Genomic DNA, 16,002 nt, shown 5'->3' with positions numbered 1-16,002 from the left:
AATAGGATTGGGGAGAAGAGAAGTTTGTGGCACAACTTGACCAGAAGAAGGGATCGGTTGGTAGGACACGTTCTGAGGCATCAAGGGATCACCAATTTAGTATTGGAGGGCAGCGTGGAGGGTAAAAATCGTAGGGGGAGACTAAGAGATGAATACACTAAGCAGATTCAGAAGGATATAGGTTGCAGTAGGTACTGGGAGATGAAGAAGCTTGCACAGGATAGAGTAGCATGGAGAGCTGCATCAAACCAGTCTGAGGACTGAAGACCACAACAAAAACAACAACAACCTTTTGCTGTCTGAGTTCCAGCGCTTTTAGGTACGCAGAGCTTCTGTGAAGTTTGGAAAGTAACAGACGGTGGCAGAAAAACTGATATGGAGGGTAGCTCGGTAGCAACAACAGAGAAAATATTTTGTTCAACTTCAGAAAGCTATACTCTAACGAAATATATCAACCAATTTCTGTAACAAAACAATTATGTGAAGACACTGCCATGTGCCCTCGAGTCAACAGAATCGCAGAAGGTGCGAAGTGCGGCCTTGGAAGTCAAAATTAACGCTTTTTCAAAATTATTTTTTCTGAAGATCTACGTTAATTATGAAACTCACGTTATGTTCGGCGACTTTTTAATATTTTTTTCTATCTTTTTCATTTTGGTCGTTTAAATTTTTGATGGGTTGTCTCGGACATAACGTAAGGTATCAAAATGTCATTTTTGTCACAAAAAAGTTTTAATCTGATAGTAAATGATTATACACAAACTAAAATGATTACAAGTTATACGTCATAGTACTAAGTTTCCACGTCGGTGAAAAGTTGACTGAATCAAAAAGTCATTAAAAATAGTACGTATTATTAAGTTGAAGTTTTGAACAGAATAGGCCTAAAGCATTTGTTTAACCTTTAGTGAAACAATCACATGTGCAGTAAAGGCTGTTCAGGTCTATAAAGCCACGATTCTCGTGGACCCCTTCGTAAATATGACACTGAATGCAGTCTTCGTCGGTTTCACTGATCGTAAAACATTGTTTCTGTCATTCATTGACTGTTCTCGAGAGTGAATTGTTAGTTCCTAGTACAGGTATTATGACCACCTACTTGTGTTCGCGTGAAGCTTTAAGTTTATTACCTAATGTAACTAACTACTTGGAACTGAAATTTCCACTCCCTTGCCAGATCATTTCAGGGAGTATGAAATTTTCTGGACCTTCTTCCATGCTATTTGCATTCCATTTAAATCGTGACTTCCTCATATTTGCTCGTTAAAGGAACAATCCGTAAAAATTTAGGTTTTTGTGGCTCCTTTTTTGTCCGGTAGAACGCGAAATTACTTTGTACGATACGACCCTAAAGTACCGCTGATATAGTTTAACATTCTTATTACTTGGGCTAGACATTATCACAGATCACAGTTTACAAAAGAGAGAATAACATCAGTTGCGTCTAAATTTACAACAAAGTTGTAACATTTCTTACTTGCAAACATAACAACACTCCAAAGTTAAGTTCGTGAACCGTAAAACTCGCTAGGAACAGGTAACTTGTTGCCACTCCGACACGCACAGCTGCGTCCATTAAAAATCGTGTGAGCGCTCTTTTTGCTTCATAGTCCATGCTGCAAAGGCACTTCCACTAACTCCACAGTTTAGCAAACAAGTTTTGTCCGATATAAGCGGCTATCTCATACAACCAGACGTTCTCCTATTCGTTTATTGTACCGATATTCTGATGTACTCATTTCAAACACGTCAATTATTAAACAATAATTTATGCATAACGGTTAAGATAAAAAGACCAACAAGATGGCACAGTCGGTAAGAATTGCTGCTCGAAAAGCATGGTTCCGCGTTCGAGTTGCATTCCGGCACACAGTTTTATTCTGTTTGGAAGCATTAAAACAGCACACACACCGTTGTATGGTGAAAGATTCATTCTGGAAACAATACAAAGCTTATGCATCTCCTTTGGACGTGATATACTCAGTCATGGAGAGAGATTACCCACGTAGACTATTTTTACACCAGTAACCCCTCTACCCAGATACGATAAGGAGCCTAAACCCACGTATAGAATGCGACAATGTTTATTACGTCATAACTGCGTCGTACAGTGATTAATCTTGCAAATAAATTCAGTGGCATATTTTGATACTGTCTGTAAAATCTGTTGCGTACAGAGTTAGTAGTAACGAAATAATGAATTAATTATGCCTGTTCGAACAGCGGAAATGTAGTAAGCGATGAACGTTTGTCTTATTTTGTGGTGAAGGGGAGAGGGGTATGACAGCGACAAAAAGTTTCGAAAACGTTTCATATTATGTGTAAAGCTTGTTTGGAAGTCGCTAAGTACTCTCGTTCTCAAATACTGCATGAATATAGTCTGGATAACTTACATGCAGTGCGTTACAGTACACTCTAATACACACACTATGTGATCAAAAGTATCCGGACACCCCCAAAAACATACGTTTTTCATATCAGGTGCATTGTGCTGCCACCTACTGCCATATACTCCATATCAGCGACCTCAGTAGTCATTAGACACCGTGAGAGAGCAGAATGGGGCGATCCGCAAAACTCGCGGACTTCGAGCGTGGTCAGGTGAATCGGTGTCACTTGCGTCATACGTCTGCACGCAAGATTTCCGCATTCCTAAACATCCATAGGTCCACTGTTTCCGATGTAATAGAGAAGTGGAAACGTGAAGGGACACGTACAGCACGAAAGCGTACAGACCGCCCTCGTCTGTTGACTGACAAAGACCGCCGACAGTTCAAGAGAGTCGTAATGTGTAGTAGGCAGACACCTATCCAGACCATTCCACAGGAATTCCAAACTGCATGAGGGTCCACTGCAAGTACTATGACAGTGAGGCGGGAGGTGAGAAAATTTGGACTTCAAGGTCCAGTGGCTGCTCATAACCTGCACATCTCTCTAGTAAATGCCAAACGACACCTCGCTTGGAGTAAGGAGGCTAAACATTGGACGATTGAACAGAAGAAAAACGTTGTGTGGAGTAACGAATCATTGTACACAATGTGGCGATCCGATGGCCGGGTGTGGGTATGGCGAATGCCCGGTGAACATCTGCCAGCGTGTGTAGGGCCAATAGTAAAATTCGGAGGCGGTGGTGTTATGGTGTGGTCGTGTTTTTCATGGAGGGGGCTTGCACCCCCTTGTTGTTTTGCGTGGCACTATCACAGAAGAGGTCTACATTGATGTTTTAAGCAATTTTTTGCTTCCCACTGTTGAACAATTCGGGGATGGCGATTGCAGCTTTCAATACGATCGAGCACCTGTTCATAATGCACGACCTGTGGCGGAGTGGGTACACGACAATTACATCCCTGTAATGGACTTGCCTTCACAGCCTCCTGACCTGAATCCCACAGAACACCTTCGTGATGTTTCGGAACGCCGACTTCGTGTCAGGCCTCATCGCCCGACCTCTACTCAGTGCAGCACTCCGTGAAGAATGGGCTGCCATTCCCCAAGAAACCTTCCAGCACCTGATTGAACGTATGCCTGCGACAGTGGAAGCTGTGTTCAAGGCAAGCGGTGGGCCAACACCATATTCAATTCCAGCATTGCCGATGGAGGGCGCCAGGAACTTTTAAGTAATTTTCAGCCAGGTGTCCGGATAGTTTTGATCACAAAGTGTAAACACAGTTTCTCTCTTTAATACTTGACTTACTGCGTCAAACCTTGAACGTAAGATTAAAAGATTATGACACCATATTAATTTTGTTATTTCCATCAATAATTGAATGAAATACCAGAAATCATTTTTGTTGCCCCTGGAAGAAATTAGACAGGCAACCTGTAACGACGACAAGATGACCGACTGAGGATTTTAGCCATTTATTAGATTACTGGCAGACAAATTCAGCACAGCCAGGTATTCATTTTGGCAATTTTCTATTAGAAACGAAAACAAAAAGAAAAATTACCTGTGTTTGTAGTGTAATACCGAAAAAGTTTCATTTCCATGTATTAGTGGAAACACTTTCGAAACTATGAAACAGTGGCACAAAAGATTCATAAAGTACAGACGTTAAAGTACAGCACATTCTGAACGCTGGGCGCAGCTGCTTCGTGTGTCTACAACGCGATTTTTCTAACATCTCTATGGCAACGCCTCTTCATAGCTGTACAGACGGCTATTGTTTTCGCGTGCAGTAGTTTGCGCTTCGCAGTTGAAACCCGTCAAAAGCACTGTACGGTGTCAGGGATTTCCTTAAGGTGACTCGACTGCAGGAGTCTCAGTAGTAAAGACCACACGTTTTAAAACTTCATGTATGGTGTATTTTTTTCACACCTCTCATCTATCACATATCTCTAACCACGTGACTTACAATGATATATTTGTACTCAGCGGCACATGTGGATTCTCTCCGGGAAACATATAGCGAATAGACTTAGTAGCAAAGAAGTAATAAACGTCATACTCAATGCGGCATTTTTTCATGCATCTGAGTGCTTATGGTGTCATATCTCAAATATGATAGGTAGGTGGTTTTTATCCCAAAGCTATTTTGCCTGGCAGTAAGAGATGTGTGTACCAAGTTTGGTTGAAACCACGAATGGTGTCAATCCTTGATTATTTAATTTTCTTCCTATGACGGCGAAGACTCGGAAGCTTTTGTACAGAGTCTCTACTAATGAAAATACCAACGGAGGGACATTGAAGCAGGTTTGCGTCTGCACTGCAAACTTCTTGACACCAAAAACTCAGCATGTTATCCCGAATGGGGAGTAGGGGGCCAAGTAATTCGGGGTGTGCCTCTGAGAACTATAGTATGGTCTCTATAGTTCAAACGTATTAAAGCTTCACCAGATGGTGTAAGTAGAAATCTCAAACTTTCCACAGATGCATTAATTGTACAGGTGGACGTTTTATTAGATAAAAAATGTTGCAGTATCTCTCTACAACTTGATTAGGAATCAGCCTACGCTGGCAACCACCTCTTCGTGTCGAGAAACGATGTATTCTACACTCCGTGAAAATTAAAATGTTCTAAGGTACATTATGAATTATTCAGCTTTAATTAGTCTTGTCGTAGAACCAACAGTGCGTGAAGGTAAAATAAAAGGTGGACTTCGATTTCTTGATAGCCTACTAGTAAACTGCCGATTATTCTCGGGAGAGATTGCCCATGAATCATTTTTACGGCTTATAGGACAATACTGCTCAGGTACGGGATCCCTAACACTCCTGGACACATCGAACGTGTAAGAAAACGGGCAGCAGAAAGCTTATTTGTTCTGCGGCAGTACAGCCGATAGTGAAGAACCTGAATTGGTAGACAGCGAGAAACATGGTCTCAGATACCTAATCCCAACGTCCTAAAAAATCCAGACCATCGAGTTTCAGAGCCAAATTTACGTTTACAGTCCTCTATGCATCGCTCGCATAGAGATTAACAGAAAGCATGAAGATATATAAGCCCCATTTTCAAACACAATAAACGTGACTTGAACGAAAAGAATTGAAACTATTCTCTAAGGTTTTGTTCACGAAGAGACTCAACAAAGGAAAGAAGGGGCAGTAAAGTGGCAGTTTCGAGGAAATCACCCCGTTATTGCTCTTAATTTAAGGACATAACTGAAATCCAAAAACTACATTGCCAGACAAACACCATTACTACTGAATGGTAAATCGAACGGAAAGAAACCCTAATATTTGGTTCATTAAATTCGGTGTAGTATGCATCTTAACAGTAAATTGAAGGGGACGGAGTAGTATGTTTAGTTTGTCAACAAATGTCATCGACACTACATGTGCCATTGCAATTATAAGCTGGTTGCAAGCTAGAGATTTCATTAGCTGCCATTGCTGGAAAATCCAATAGTCGGATTTACTCCAGTTTATTGATGCAAAATGGTATACTGACGGATTATCAGTATGTGTAATTTGCCAGCAGTTCAGTTCATGGGAGGAGAACTAAACGAAGTGGCAACCTTATGTCTCTCCACCGCCACTAATTCAGTGTCCCGTAATAATCTGTCATGTTCCAGTCATCGGAAGCAGCATATTTTTATGCTCCTCACAGATCCGCTCGCGATATTTAACTGCTAACACGAGTTATTCAGTATGAGGAAATGATAAAATATAAATATGCAGGAAATGAAGTAGGCAAAAGGGAATATAAATGTCTAAAAAGTAAGTAAGAAATGCGAAGTGATAAAGCAGTAACAGCCAGAGGAGAAGTGCAAAGTTGTAGAAGCAAACTCGAAAAGAGCAAGAGCTGATTATCAACCTAGTATTGACACAGACGGGTCCCTATAGGAAACAAGGAAAGTGCTAGTAAATGTATTGCTGACCATCAGTGTAATTAGTGATGCTTGTAAAATACTAACACGATTTCTCCACAGAAGAATAGAATGACTGGTAGAAGCTGAATACTGGGGAAAGATCCCACTTGTGTTAAGGAGAAACTTAGAAATAAGCGAGGCAGTACTGATCCTACGACTTATCTTTATAAGATTTATAGATTTACTGTAATGGTTTAACAATGTTGACTGGGATTTTCTCTCTGAAATTCTGAAGACAGCAGGCAGGGTAAAGTTATCTAGAACTTCTACAGAAATCAGAGAACAGTTGTACGAGTAGAGGGGCACGAAAGGGAAGCAGTGTTTGAGAAGGGAGTGAGACAGGGTTGTAACCCATCCCCGACGTTATTCAGTTTGTACATAGAACAAGCAGTAAAGTAGACTTTGCCACTGTTTCTATGTTTCGATACAGTGTATCGATACATGCAACTATTTCAGTGTTTCGGAACGGCTGTGGTTCACTGTTTCGAAACAGTAGTGTTTCATTCCGCCCCTGTCTCGGATTCGATCTCGAGCGAGACACAGAAACTGTATCGTTGTTTCAAAATAAGGCTGTTTCAGTCCACCTGTGCTTGGAACGGACTAAGTGTATCGAAACAGTGATGTTTCATTCCGCTCTGTGTCGGACGAGATTCGAGCTCGGCACAGGTACTGAAACACAACATACCACTTCATGAAACACTCTCAAAGAGTGTTTCTAACTTTTTGACAGGCAAGAGCATGAAGCTTAAGATATCCGAAAATAAATCTTCGTTTCTAGCTGACTGTCCTATTCCGAAATGGCGTAACATCTGCTTTATAAACACTAACAAAACAATAAAACAACGCATACTATTCACATTCAAAATAATAAATATGTGAAAATCATTCACATAAATTACACTTTTTTTATAACACACGCTTCTCTGTTCATGAACAGTAATCATATTAAGAAACACAAGTAAGCCTACTACATTTTGAATAAAAAAAAAGACGTAGAGTGACAGTTATTAGACACATACATAAATTTGATGTAGGTATAATTGCAATAAACCTGTCTGACATATCACTTATAGTGTAATGGTGAACGGGAAGTGCTGGGGAGCATGGTGAATTTATTGTAACGGTTCGAAACACCTTGAAAGACAAATTTTTTTCTGTTGTATACCTATTATCCACAATGATTCCTTTTGTGTGCATGGAAATTAGCAGGATGGGTATATTATCCATACTAACGGAATGTGGGAATCCCAGTAGAATATCCGTAGTTTCTGCAGTTTGCTCCCACCTCCAGTTCCATTCGTGGTGGTTCTTCTGTCTTCAGCTATGGCTGTCCTCAGCCAATTGAAAAGTATGAAAGTCACACGACACGAAAGCAGTGCATTTGCTGCAGGAAATACGAAACTGCCAATACGCCCAAGTGATAGTTTCATACTTTCTGCGATATGATTAGCGCTCTCGCACCTCATTTGTGTTTATATGGACATACTTATACAGTTGACGTTCAAGATGATAAAATGTGTGGGTTTATTAGATTACAAAACACAGACTGTTTCACTGTTTCGAAACAGCGTATCGAAACATTACATTGCACTGTTTCATTTGTTTCGAAACGGTTAAGTGTTTCAGTTTGCCCATCTCTACAGTAAAGGAAACAAAAGAAAAATTTGGAGTAGGAGCTATAAGTCCAGAGAGGAGAAATATAACTTTTGCGAAGTGCCGATGACATTTTCGTTCTTTCATACGGCAAGGATACGGAAAGTGAGTTGAATGGAGTGGATAGCCTGTTAAAAGGTTGTAATGAAAATTAACTGAAGTAAAATAAGGTTAATGGAATGTGGTATAAATCAGCCGATGCCGAGGGAATTAGATTCGGAAAGGATTCTGTTTAGTTGATGTGCAGCTCTTTTCGTTGTAAATTTCTGGTGTAATCATTTAACCATGCAATGTCTTTCCTATTCCTTCACTATCTTCCGCGGCACGAACTCAGCTTGTGCATGAAATACACTATTTCTTAATTTGTGTCACAGATCTTTCACATTGGCCTCTCAATAGGTAAATGTGATGCTGGCTGCTCACACAGTTTACACTTTTAGTGTTACACAAATTAAACACTAAACAGCATCTTAATTTCAATTTTATGAGGTGAGCAGTGTCATAATAGTCTTTAAGCCTGATTCCTATCTCTACATCCTCTGAATCTAGAAGTTCCGAAACATTTGCTGTCGACAGATGTCACCTTATCCAACTGCTCAAATTAATGACGTATTCTAAGTGTTGAGCCATGTGTAATATGTAAAGTACTCGAAATCTGATTGCGTGCTTTTGTTTGTCTCTTATCATAATATGGGGAATACCAAGCATTTTCTACGTATAAAAATACAATAAAACAGTATTCTCTAAATAAAGGCCTGACAGAGATGCGTTAGTATTCAAAAGAACGGTTAGTAGATCAATATGCATTCCATTATTAGTGGGAGTAACATTACATAATTTCTTTTAATCATCAGTTACATTTTATATGGTGTTGGTTTTATGGTAAGTTCAAACACTAACAGACAGATAAATTGTAGAACGAACAGAATATTCCATTAAGCCAATAAAAGATCACTAGAGTACATGGAACACAATGTCTGGTTTCTTCACCAATAACGAATTATGTGGGTACTCTAGTGGTACGCGGATGAGCAACACAGAATGATAGTTTGATCACAAACCAACAGCGCATCAACATCCGGTACACGCACACACACCACACACACGCACACAGAGCGCACGCCTGAACTGACAGTAGCACGTCCTTTTCAAACTGAAGAACTCTTCTTTGTTCTTTTCAGCGAAGTTCGAAGCCAAAATACTGCCTCTGCGTTATTCTCAAATCGTCTCGAGTTTTCGTTTTAGGCGTATTGGTAGTTTCCTTCGACGAAGTCTTCTTCGGCGAGTAATTTATACATTTCTTTCTACATTCACTGTGCGTATGCGCAAAACAAATGCTGAAAAGGGAAACGTGATGCTTCCAGTTTACTACTGTGCTGAATTTTGCGCAACTTTAGATTCTCATTTTAGTTAACACAGCTAAGAGCTTTCGACGTAGAAGGTTTAAGGAGAGTTTTAAGCCCAGACGATAAAAATACCATTAGATACTCAAGAAAACTGTCTCGGGAAAGTAGCAGTATCTTAAGCGACTGCTGTGAACTTATACTGTGTTGCTTATCAAAAGAGAAGTGTCTCCAAGTTCCCCGAATTATCGTTGTTACGAAACTATTTTCGCCTTGATCGATAGAAGTATTTTTCTTATTATAAAGATGTTAGCGATATCTAACGTAAACAGGTGAACATCTAGAAAAATTATGGTTTGTTGGCTCTAGTGAAATTCAAAATAAAAGTAAGCGCTAGTTTCCTAACGACTGTGGTCTGAAACTACTGAACACAAGAATGGTCTCCACTAGTTGACATTTAACCGAATGATATGAAAGAGCAAAGGTCGATGTGAAACTTGACAGTGAGAACAGAGTCCGCGCTGCTGTGTAACTGCTACCTCAGACCTTTTCTAATGTTTACAAACATTCGTCCTAGTACCTCGTTCCTCAGCTGTATATCATGTAATTCACTCACTTGTCAAAACCAACCACATCTGACATTAAAAACAGCACCCCGATCACGTAAAAGTTTGTTAACTCTGAGTTATTGACCTCACAATCTAGCTTCCTATAAAGGCATTACTAGCTTCCATTTGGGTAAATTGTGTGTGATGTCGTTTAACCAACAAATTAGGGCATTGTTTGTGGGATCGACATTATGGGTCGTATTTTATTATCTAACTTTGCATTGCATTTTCTTACAAACCGGCTCACCAGCTGCTACCCACCTCGATCAGCCGACGATCTGTCATCTGGGTTTTACGATAATTCATTTAACGTTGAAGCTTTGTTCCCTGTTTATCTACTGATTGTTCTAAGCCTTGACATACTAACGTCAAAGCTCCAGAAGTTAGACGAATTATACTCATCCTAGTTGGCAAAAAAAATGTTAAGTATCAAGTGCTAAAAATCTAAGTGTTATTACATTGGCGCCAATTTGACTTATAACTTAACTTTCATCGATACTTTATTTTTCCGTTATACTTTTTGTTTGTTGGGTCACATCAAGAGTGGTACATCCGTTAAGATTTCAGGCTTGACGCGAATTTTTGACGAAGACAAGGGCCTGACAAGAACAAAGCTTTGGGGTCTGTCCTTCAGTGTGCACTTCCTACATGTCAATATGTAGCTCGTAGCTACTACGACAATTTTTAACATTAAAAGTTTTTCAATAAAATATTTGAAAAGTATTTGAATACGAACGTATGAGTCCATCAAGCTGTTCGAGAACGTATCTGTTCTCGGAAACGCCTCTAACGCAAGAAAAACTTCTCAGTATTTGCGTGTGTGTACCTTGAAAGGGCCTCTGCTTACTCGTGCAGCTATCCAAAGCACTCATCAAGGTGTGGGTCGAGTCGGCTACCTTCGCAAAGACAGCCGGAATGGTCAGATGATGCAGTTTTCTGCCCGTCACCTCGAACGTTCGAGGTGACGCTTTGAGAACAAGGCGGATCGCTGACCGCAGAGGCTCACTCTGGGTGAGAAGAAAAACTGCGCGCGCGCGCGCGCACACACTACACACATACTATCGGCGATACTAAAGAGTAAAAGGAAGGAAGGAAATAGGACGCTGTGAAGTTTTTATGAGGTTCAAAATAAATACATTTGCGTAGAAAAGTAATTTTGGTTGAGTAAACAACGTAATGCTTTGCGTGAACGGTGTGCCACTGTCCTGAACATACTCTCTTACCTGCATTCCGGTAACGGAATTAGCTTCGGGAGTTTACGTGAAGCAGGAGGTGCTCGGCGATCATCAGTATTTAGCCTTTCGTATTGTATGTTTACGCGGCTTCCCATGGTTCGAGTAATGTTTCTTGTTTTGCTGTGACTGACGGACGTGGAAACGATTTAACCAGCAGGTTTCTCCGCGTGATTATTCTGGCTCAGACGACAGTAAACTACAGTACTGGTACTAGTTTTCGTCGAAGGTATGCGTGCGAAATTGTGTGTAGGTAAACAAAGCACTCTGACGTAGCAGATTACCTTGTTCTCGTTTCCTCTGTAATTTGCCATGTGAGTGGTACGCCACTTCGCAGGAGTAAAATTCGTGAGGTATAATTCAGCTCTAGGCTTTCCTCTTGTTTTCTACGTCAGCAAGCTTTTTTATTTTGCTAAATCTGTTACAGTACTGGCGTCAGGATTTGGGAACGCTACTGCCATCTGTCGGTTAAACTCAGCTACAGACTGCTGCCGCTACAGCACGCTTTGCGCACCAGGAACACCTACGCCATCTGTTAACGAAGACAAACTACTAGAAAGCTTTCTTGGGGGTCTACACGGCCTTGATCGCTAACGCAGGCTTGGGCGGTGGTATACAACATAGGGGTTGCCAGTTCGAATCCTGGAATCGGCAGAAATTATTACTGGTTAACTATGTACAGAAAGATAGTAGCACAAATTCCTTGCACCAGTGTCCACACCTTTGCCGGGACGAGGGCATGTCGCTCCATGATAAACCGTCCATCTGAATGGAGAGAAAATATACTCATATTTAGCTCAAAACCTTGTTATTGCATACCAAGGAATTTTTTTTACGCACCTGTATGAGCGCAAAAAATTTTTTTGTGATTGCTTATGTGCTATTTCACAATATTCCAGCCTTTCGCTGTGAACGTTGCTCTCTGGATCGAAAGTATACTTTTTCTGTACCATTTGAGCAGCTTACGTAACGCCCCTGTAGATGACAGTTTGTGGATCTGTAACTGTGTTGCTTCGATAAGTACTTTTTCAGATTCTCCCTTATTTGTTCCGATGTGCGAGTAACACCACATGACGGCTTTTGTCCCCTTCCACCTAACCAGTGCGTCAAACTATTATTTCCAAGAAGTAACTAAATTTCCTCAGGTACATGGCTGCAAGGAAATTCTTTCACTGATCTAAACTTTCCTAAATAATTTAGATTTTTTCCACAGGTGCTACTCTGACTGGTACTTTGCTTACGTTGGGGATTGTACGTCTGGAAGGTCTACCGTAGTTCAGTTTTTTTTACACAATTAAAAGCTCCATTTAAGTCGTGGTAATTTGCCTTTAGATTGCTGGTCTAGTGAATAATAGCTTTCCGACCACAGTTCATCTTTTACCCTCCTTCCACAAAGTCAGCAGTTTTGCCTAGTCAGAGAAGATCAAATAGTAGCCATAATTTCTTCAGAATGGCTGACCAGTAGTACCAGAAAAACTACATGATCTCGACTGAGAAATTAATTTTAATACTGTTAGTTTTATAGTTCCCTAAACGCTGCACTGATTTTTCCAATACGAATACGAAATATAATTAATTTAATCTCCCACCTCCTGCTAATGATAAAACACAATAATAAAGTTTGAGTGCGGTATAATATAAACAGTTCCCACTAGACAAGTCATCCTATTCTCGGAAATCTTAACGTGAGAAATGGGTTGTGACCAGATGTGTTGAGTTCAGGATGAACCGATTACGTCTACATGCTTGCCAAGAACTTTCTGATGCTTTACGCCGACGGTAGTGCGTTTCGCGAATATCTTCACGAATTTCAGACCCATTTCCATTATATTCTAAACGAGGCACTATTTTTAGATTCTTGGACACTGTCGCCTGTTTATTCTTATGAAAGACCTTTGCCCTTGTCCTGGCTTCTGTGCCTTGCCTTGCTTGTACCTTTTAAGCTCCCCTTTCCCAACTCAACATTTAGTGCTATGGCGTGTCCGCCTATGACACACATTCTTCTTTATGCGCGCATCTTAACCTAGAGGCAGCGTATATTTCATTCTCTTTAGCACAAAACTCAGTTTATATTCCTTTCATCTCCCACAGCTGCATTATCAGGGAACAGTATTGTGCTAATTTTTTGTCCTTAACCAACAGTAGTTCTTTAATTCCCTTGTCAACGAACAAATGAACATCAGAGGTTACAATGGCCTTGACTTGCATATTGCCTGATTTTGACTTCTTGTCTACATTTGTCAGTGCAGACTGTTGTAATTCGCCTGAATAGGAAAAACCTTTTCTCACACCCCATATTATAAAACGCGTTTCCATATTTGAAGCGCCACTATAACGTCTGTAATAAGACCACCTTTGGCATTTTGAATGTGCTTCTCCATTGCATACACACAACACACGATCATTTCGCAGTGTGTTTATACGTGCCAGCCGCGTGCAGTAAACAGAAGAGACATCAGTTTCTTTGACGAGGGTACGAACCGTAAGTAGTCTAATATTGTCTTCACGTCCCTAGGGGAGGGAAACGTAGGGGGTTGTCTTATGTTCTTATATGTTATTCAATACCGATTCTTTAAACTATGTTTTTCGCAGAATAGTTTACGTTTATCTTCAAACTACAGCCAATTCGCGTTTTCCACCATTTCCGTGGCGCTTTCCCGAGAGTCAAACAAACCTGTGACCATTCGTGCCACCCTTCTTTTGCATAAGTTCAGCATTATCTGTTATTGCAATTTGGTATGGATCTCGCACACTTGAGAAATATTCTAAGATGGAACACACTGGTGCTTTGTAAGCAGTCTCCTTTGTAGAAAGACTGCATTTTCTCAGTATTCTGTCAATGAACGCAAATTTGCCACCTGCTGTACCTATGAATCAGCCTATGTGATGGTTCCATTTCAACAGCCCAAAAATTGTTACACCCAGGTGTTTGTACAAGCTGACATTCTACAGTCTCCTTGATATTTTAGTCCTAGGATACTACGTTCCTGCGTCTTGTGAAGTGCACAGCTTTGTTGATTGATTGATTTGGGGGGAGGGGACCAAACACGAGGTGATCGGTCCCCTCGGATAAGGGAAGGATGGGGAAGGAAGCCGACCGTGCCCTTTCAAAGCAACCATCGCGGCATTTGCCTGAAACGATTTAGGGAAATCACGGAAGCTAAAATCAAGATGGCCGGACGCGGGTTTGGACCGTTGTCCTCTCAAATGCCGACAATTTTGTACTTCTAAACAATTAAAGCAAGTTGCCGATTGTTTACAACACACTTAAATCTCTTGAAGATCTGACTAGATACATTCTTGAAACAATACTTCATTATAGACAAAAGAAAAAACAAAACCTGTAAAAATCATAGAATTGTCAGAGTAATTTCTCTTACAGCTGAAGTATTGCCGAGATTCCTGAATAAAATGCTATATGCTAAGTTGGATAGATGGATTGGGGAGAAACAGTTCGTATTTGGAGCGAGAAAAGGAATACGAGATGCTACTGGCCTGTTAAGAATCATAGGGGAAACGTACTGAGAAAAGTAGAGAAATTTATGATTTTTTTATTGATTTGGGAGAAGCTTTCCACAAAGTTCAATGGGACAGGGTGAAGGGTATTTCAAAGAGGAAAGGAGTAGATTGGAAAGACAGATGACAGGTACAGAATCTATACTTATAACAGAAAGCAAGGATAATGATTGTAAATGAAATATCTTAGGAAAGCAGCTTTAGAAGGGGAGTTAGACAAGGTTGTTACCTCTGCCCTTTGTTGTTCAACGTATACCTGGAAGAGATTATTGTGAAAGTCTTAGACAGAAAAAGAGCATGTGTTTTTAAGAAGAGAATAGAGTGTATAATAATTGCTGATGACATGGTATTAGGGACAGAAAGTGAACGAACTGTAAATAATATACCAAAAGCATGTGCGGAATATACGATGAGAATAAATACAGCAAAAATGAATAGTATGCTAATCAGCGCAGGAAGTGCTATTACTTGGCTAATAATAGCTTGTTCTGTCAGCAGAACAAGCTATTATTAGCTAAGTAAGTGCATTTAAAATTTTTGGAAGTACGACCACAGAAGACTCGAGATATCATCAGGAGGTCAAAACACTGTTCTAGCGAAGGAAGCACTCAATGGAAAGAGGAGATTAGTATGTGGCAAACTACACTCCTGGAAATGGAAAAAAGAACACATTGACACCGGTGTGTCAGACCCACCATACTTGCTCCGGACACTGCGAGAGGGCTGTACAAGCAATGATCACACGCACGGCACAGCGGACACACCAGGAACCGCGGTGTTGGCCGTCGAATGGCGCTAGCTGCGCAGCATTTGTGCACCGCCGCCGTCAGTGTCAGCCAGTTTGCCGTGGCATACGGAGCTCCATCGCAGTCTTTAACACTGGTAGCATGCCCCGACAGCGTGGACGTGAACCGTATGTGCAGTTGACGGACTTTGAGCGAGGGCGTATAGTGGGCATGCGGGAGGCCGGGTGGACGTACCGCCGAATTGCTCAACACGTGGGGCGTGAGGTCTCCACAGTACATCGATGTTGTCGCCAGTGGTCGGCGGAAGGTGCACGTGCCCGTCGACCTGGGACCGGACCGCAGAGACGCACGGATGCACGCCAAGACCGTAGGATCCTACGCAGTGCCGTAGGGGACCGCACCGCCACTTCCCAGCAAATTAGGGACACTGTTGCTCCTGGGGTATCGGCGAGGACCATTCGCAACCGTCTCCATGAAGCTGGGCTACGGCCCCGCACACCGTTAGGCCGTCTTCCGCTCACGCCCCAACATCGTGCAGCCCGCCTCCAGTGGTGTCGCGACAGGCGTGAATGGAGGGACGAATGGAGAC

The 16,002-nt window shown here is 41.3% G+C and overlaps 1 protein-coding gene across 4 annotated transcripts in view; it reads right to left on the bottom strand.

Annotated features, from left to right (window-relative positions):
- The window catches only part of LOC126094448 (scoloptoxin SSD14-like), a 572,643-nt gene that overhangs the window by 156,697 nt on the left and 399,944 nt on the right, over positions 1-16,002 (bottom strand). The window contains exon 1 of one of the 4 annotated variants that reach the window (XM_049908823.1): positions 11,143-11,332. The exons of the other annotated variants lie outside the window; for them this stretch is intronic. Within the exon in view, the coding sequence (XP_049764780.1) occupies positions 11,143-11,249 (107 nt within the window). The 5' untranslated portion in view covers positions 11,250-11,332. Of the gene's footprint in view, positions 1-11,142; positions 11,333-16,002 lie in introns of those variants that run through there. 4 annotated transcript variants of the gene reach the window in all.

The sequence above is a fragment of the Schistocerca cancellata genome, chromosome 1 (genome assembly GCF_023864275.1).
Source record: "Schistocerca cancellata isolate TAMUIC-IGC-003103 chromosome 1, iqSchCanc2.1, whole genome shotgun sequence".
In the NCBI taxonomy this organism is placed as follows: domain Eukaryota; kingdom Metazoa; phylum Arthropoda; class Insecta; order Orthoptera; family Acrididae; genus Schistocerca; species Schistocerca cancellata.
This window is presented reverse-complemented; position numbering and strand designations above follow the sequence as displayed.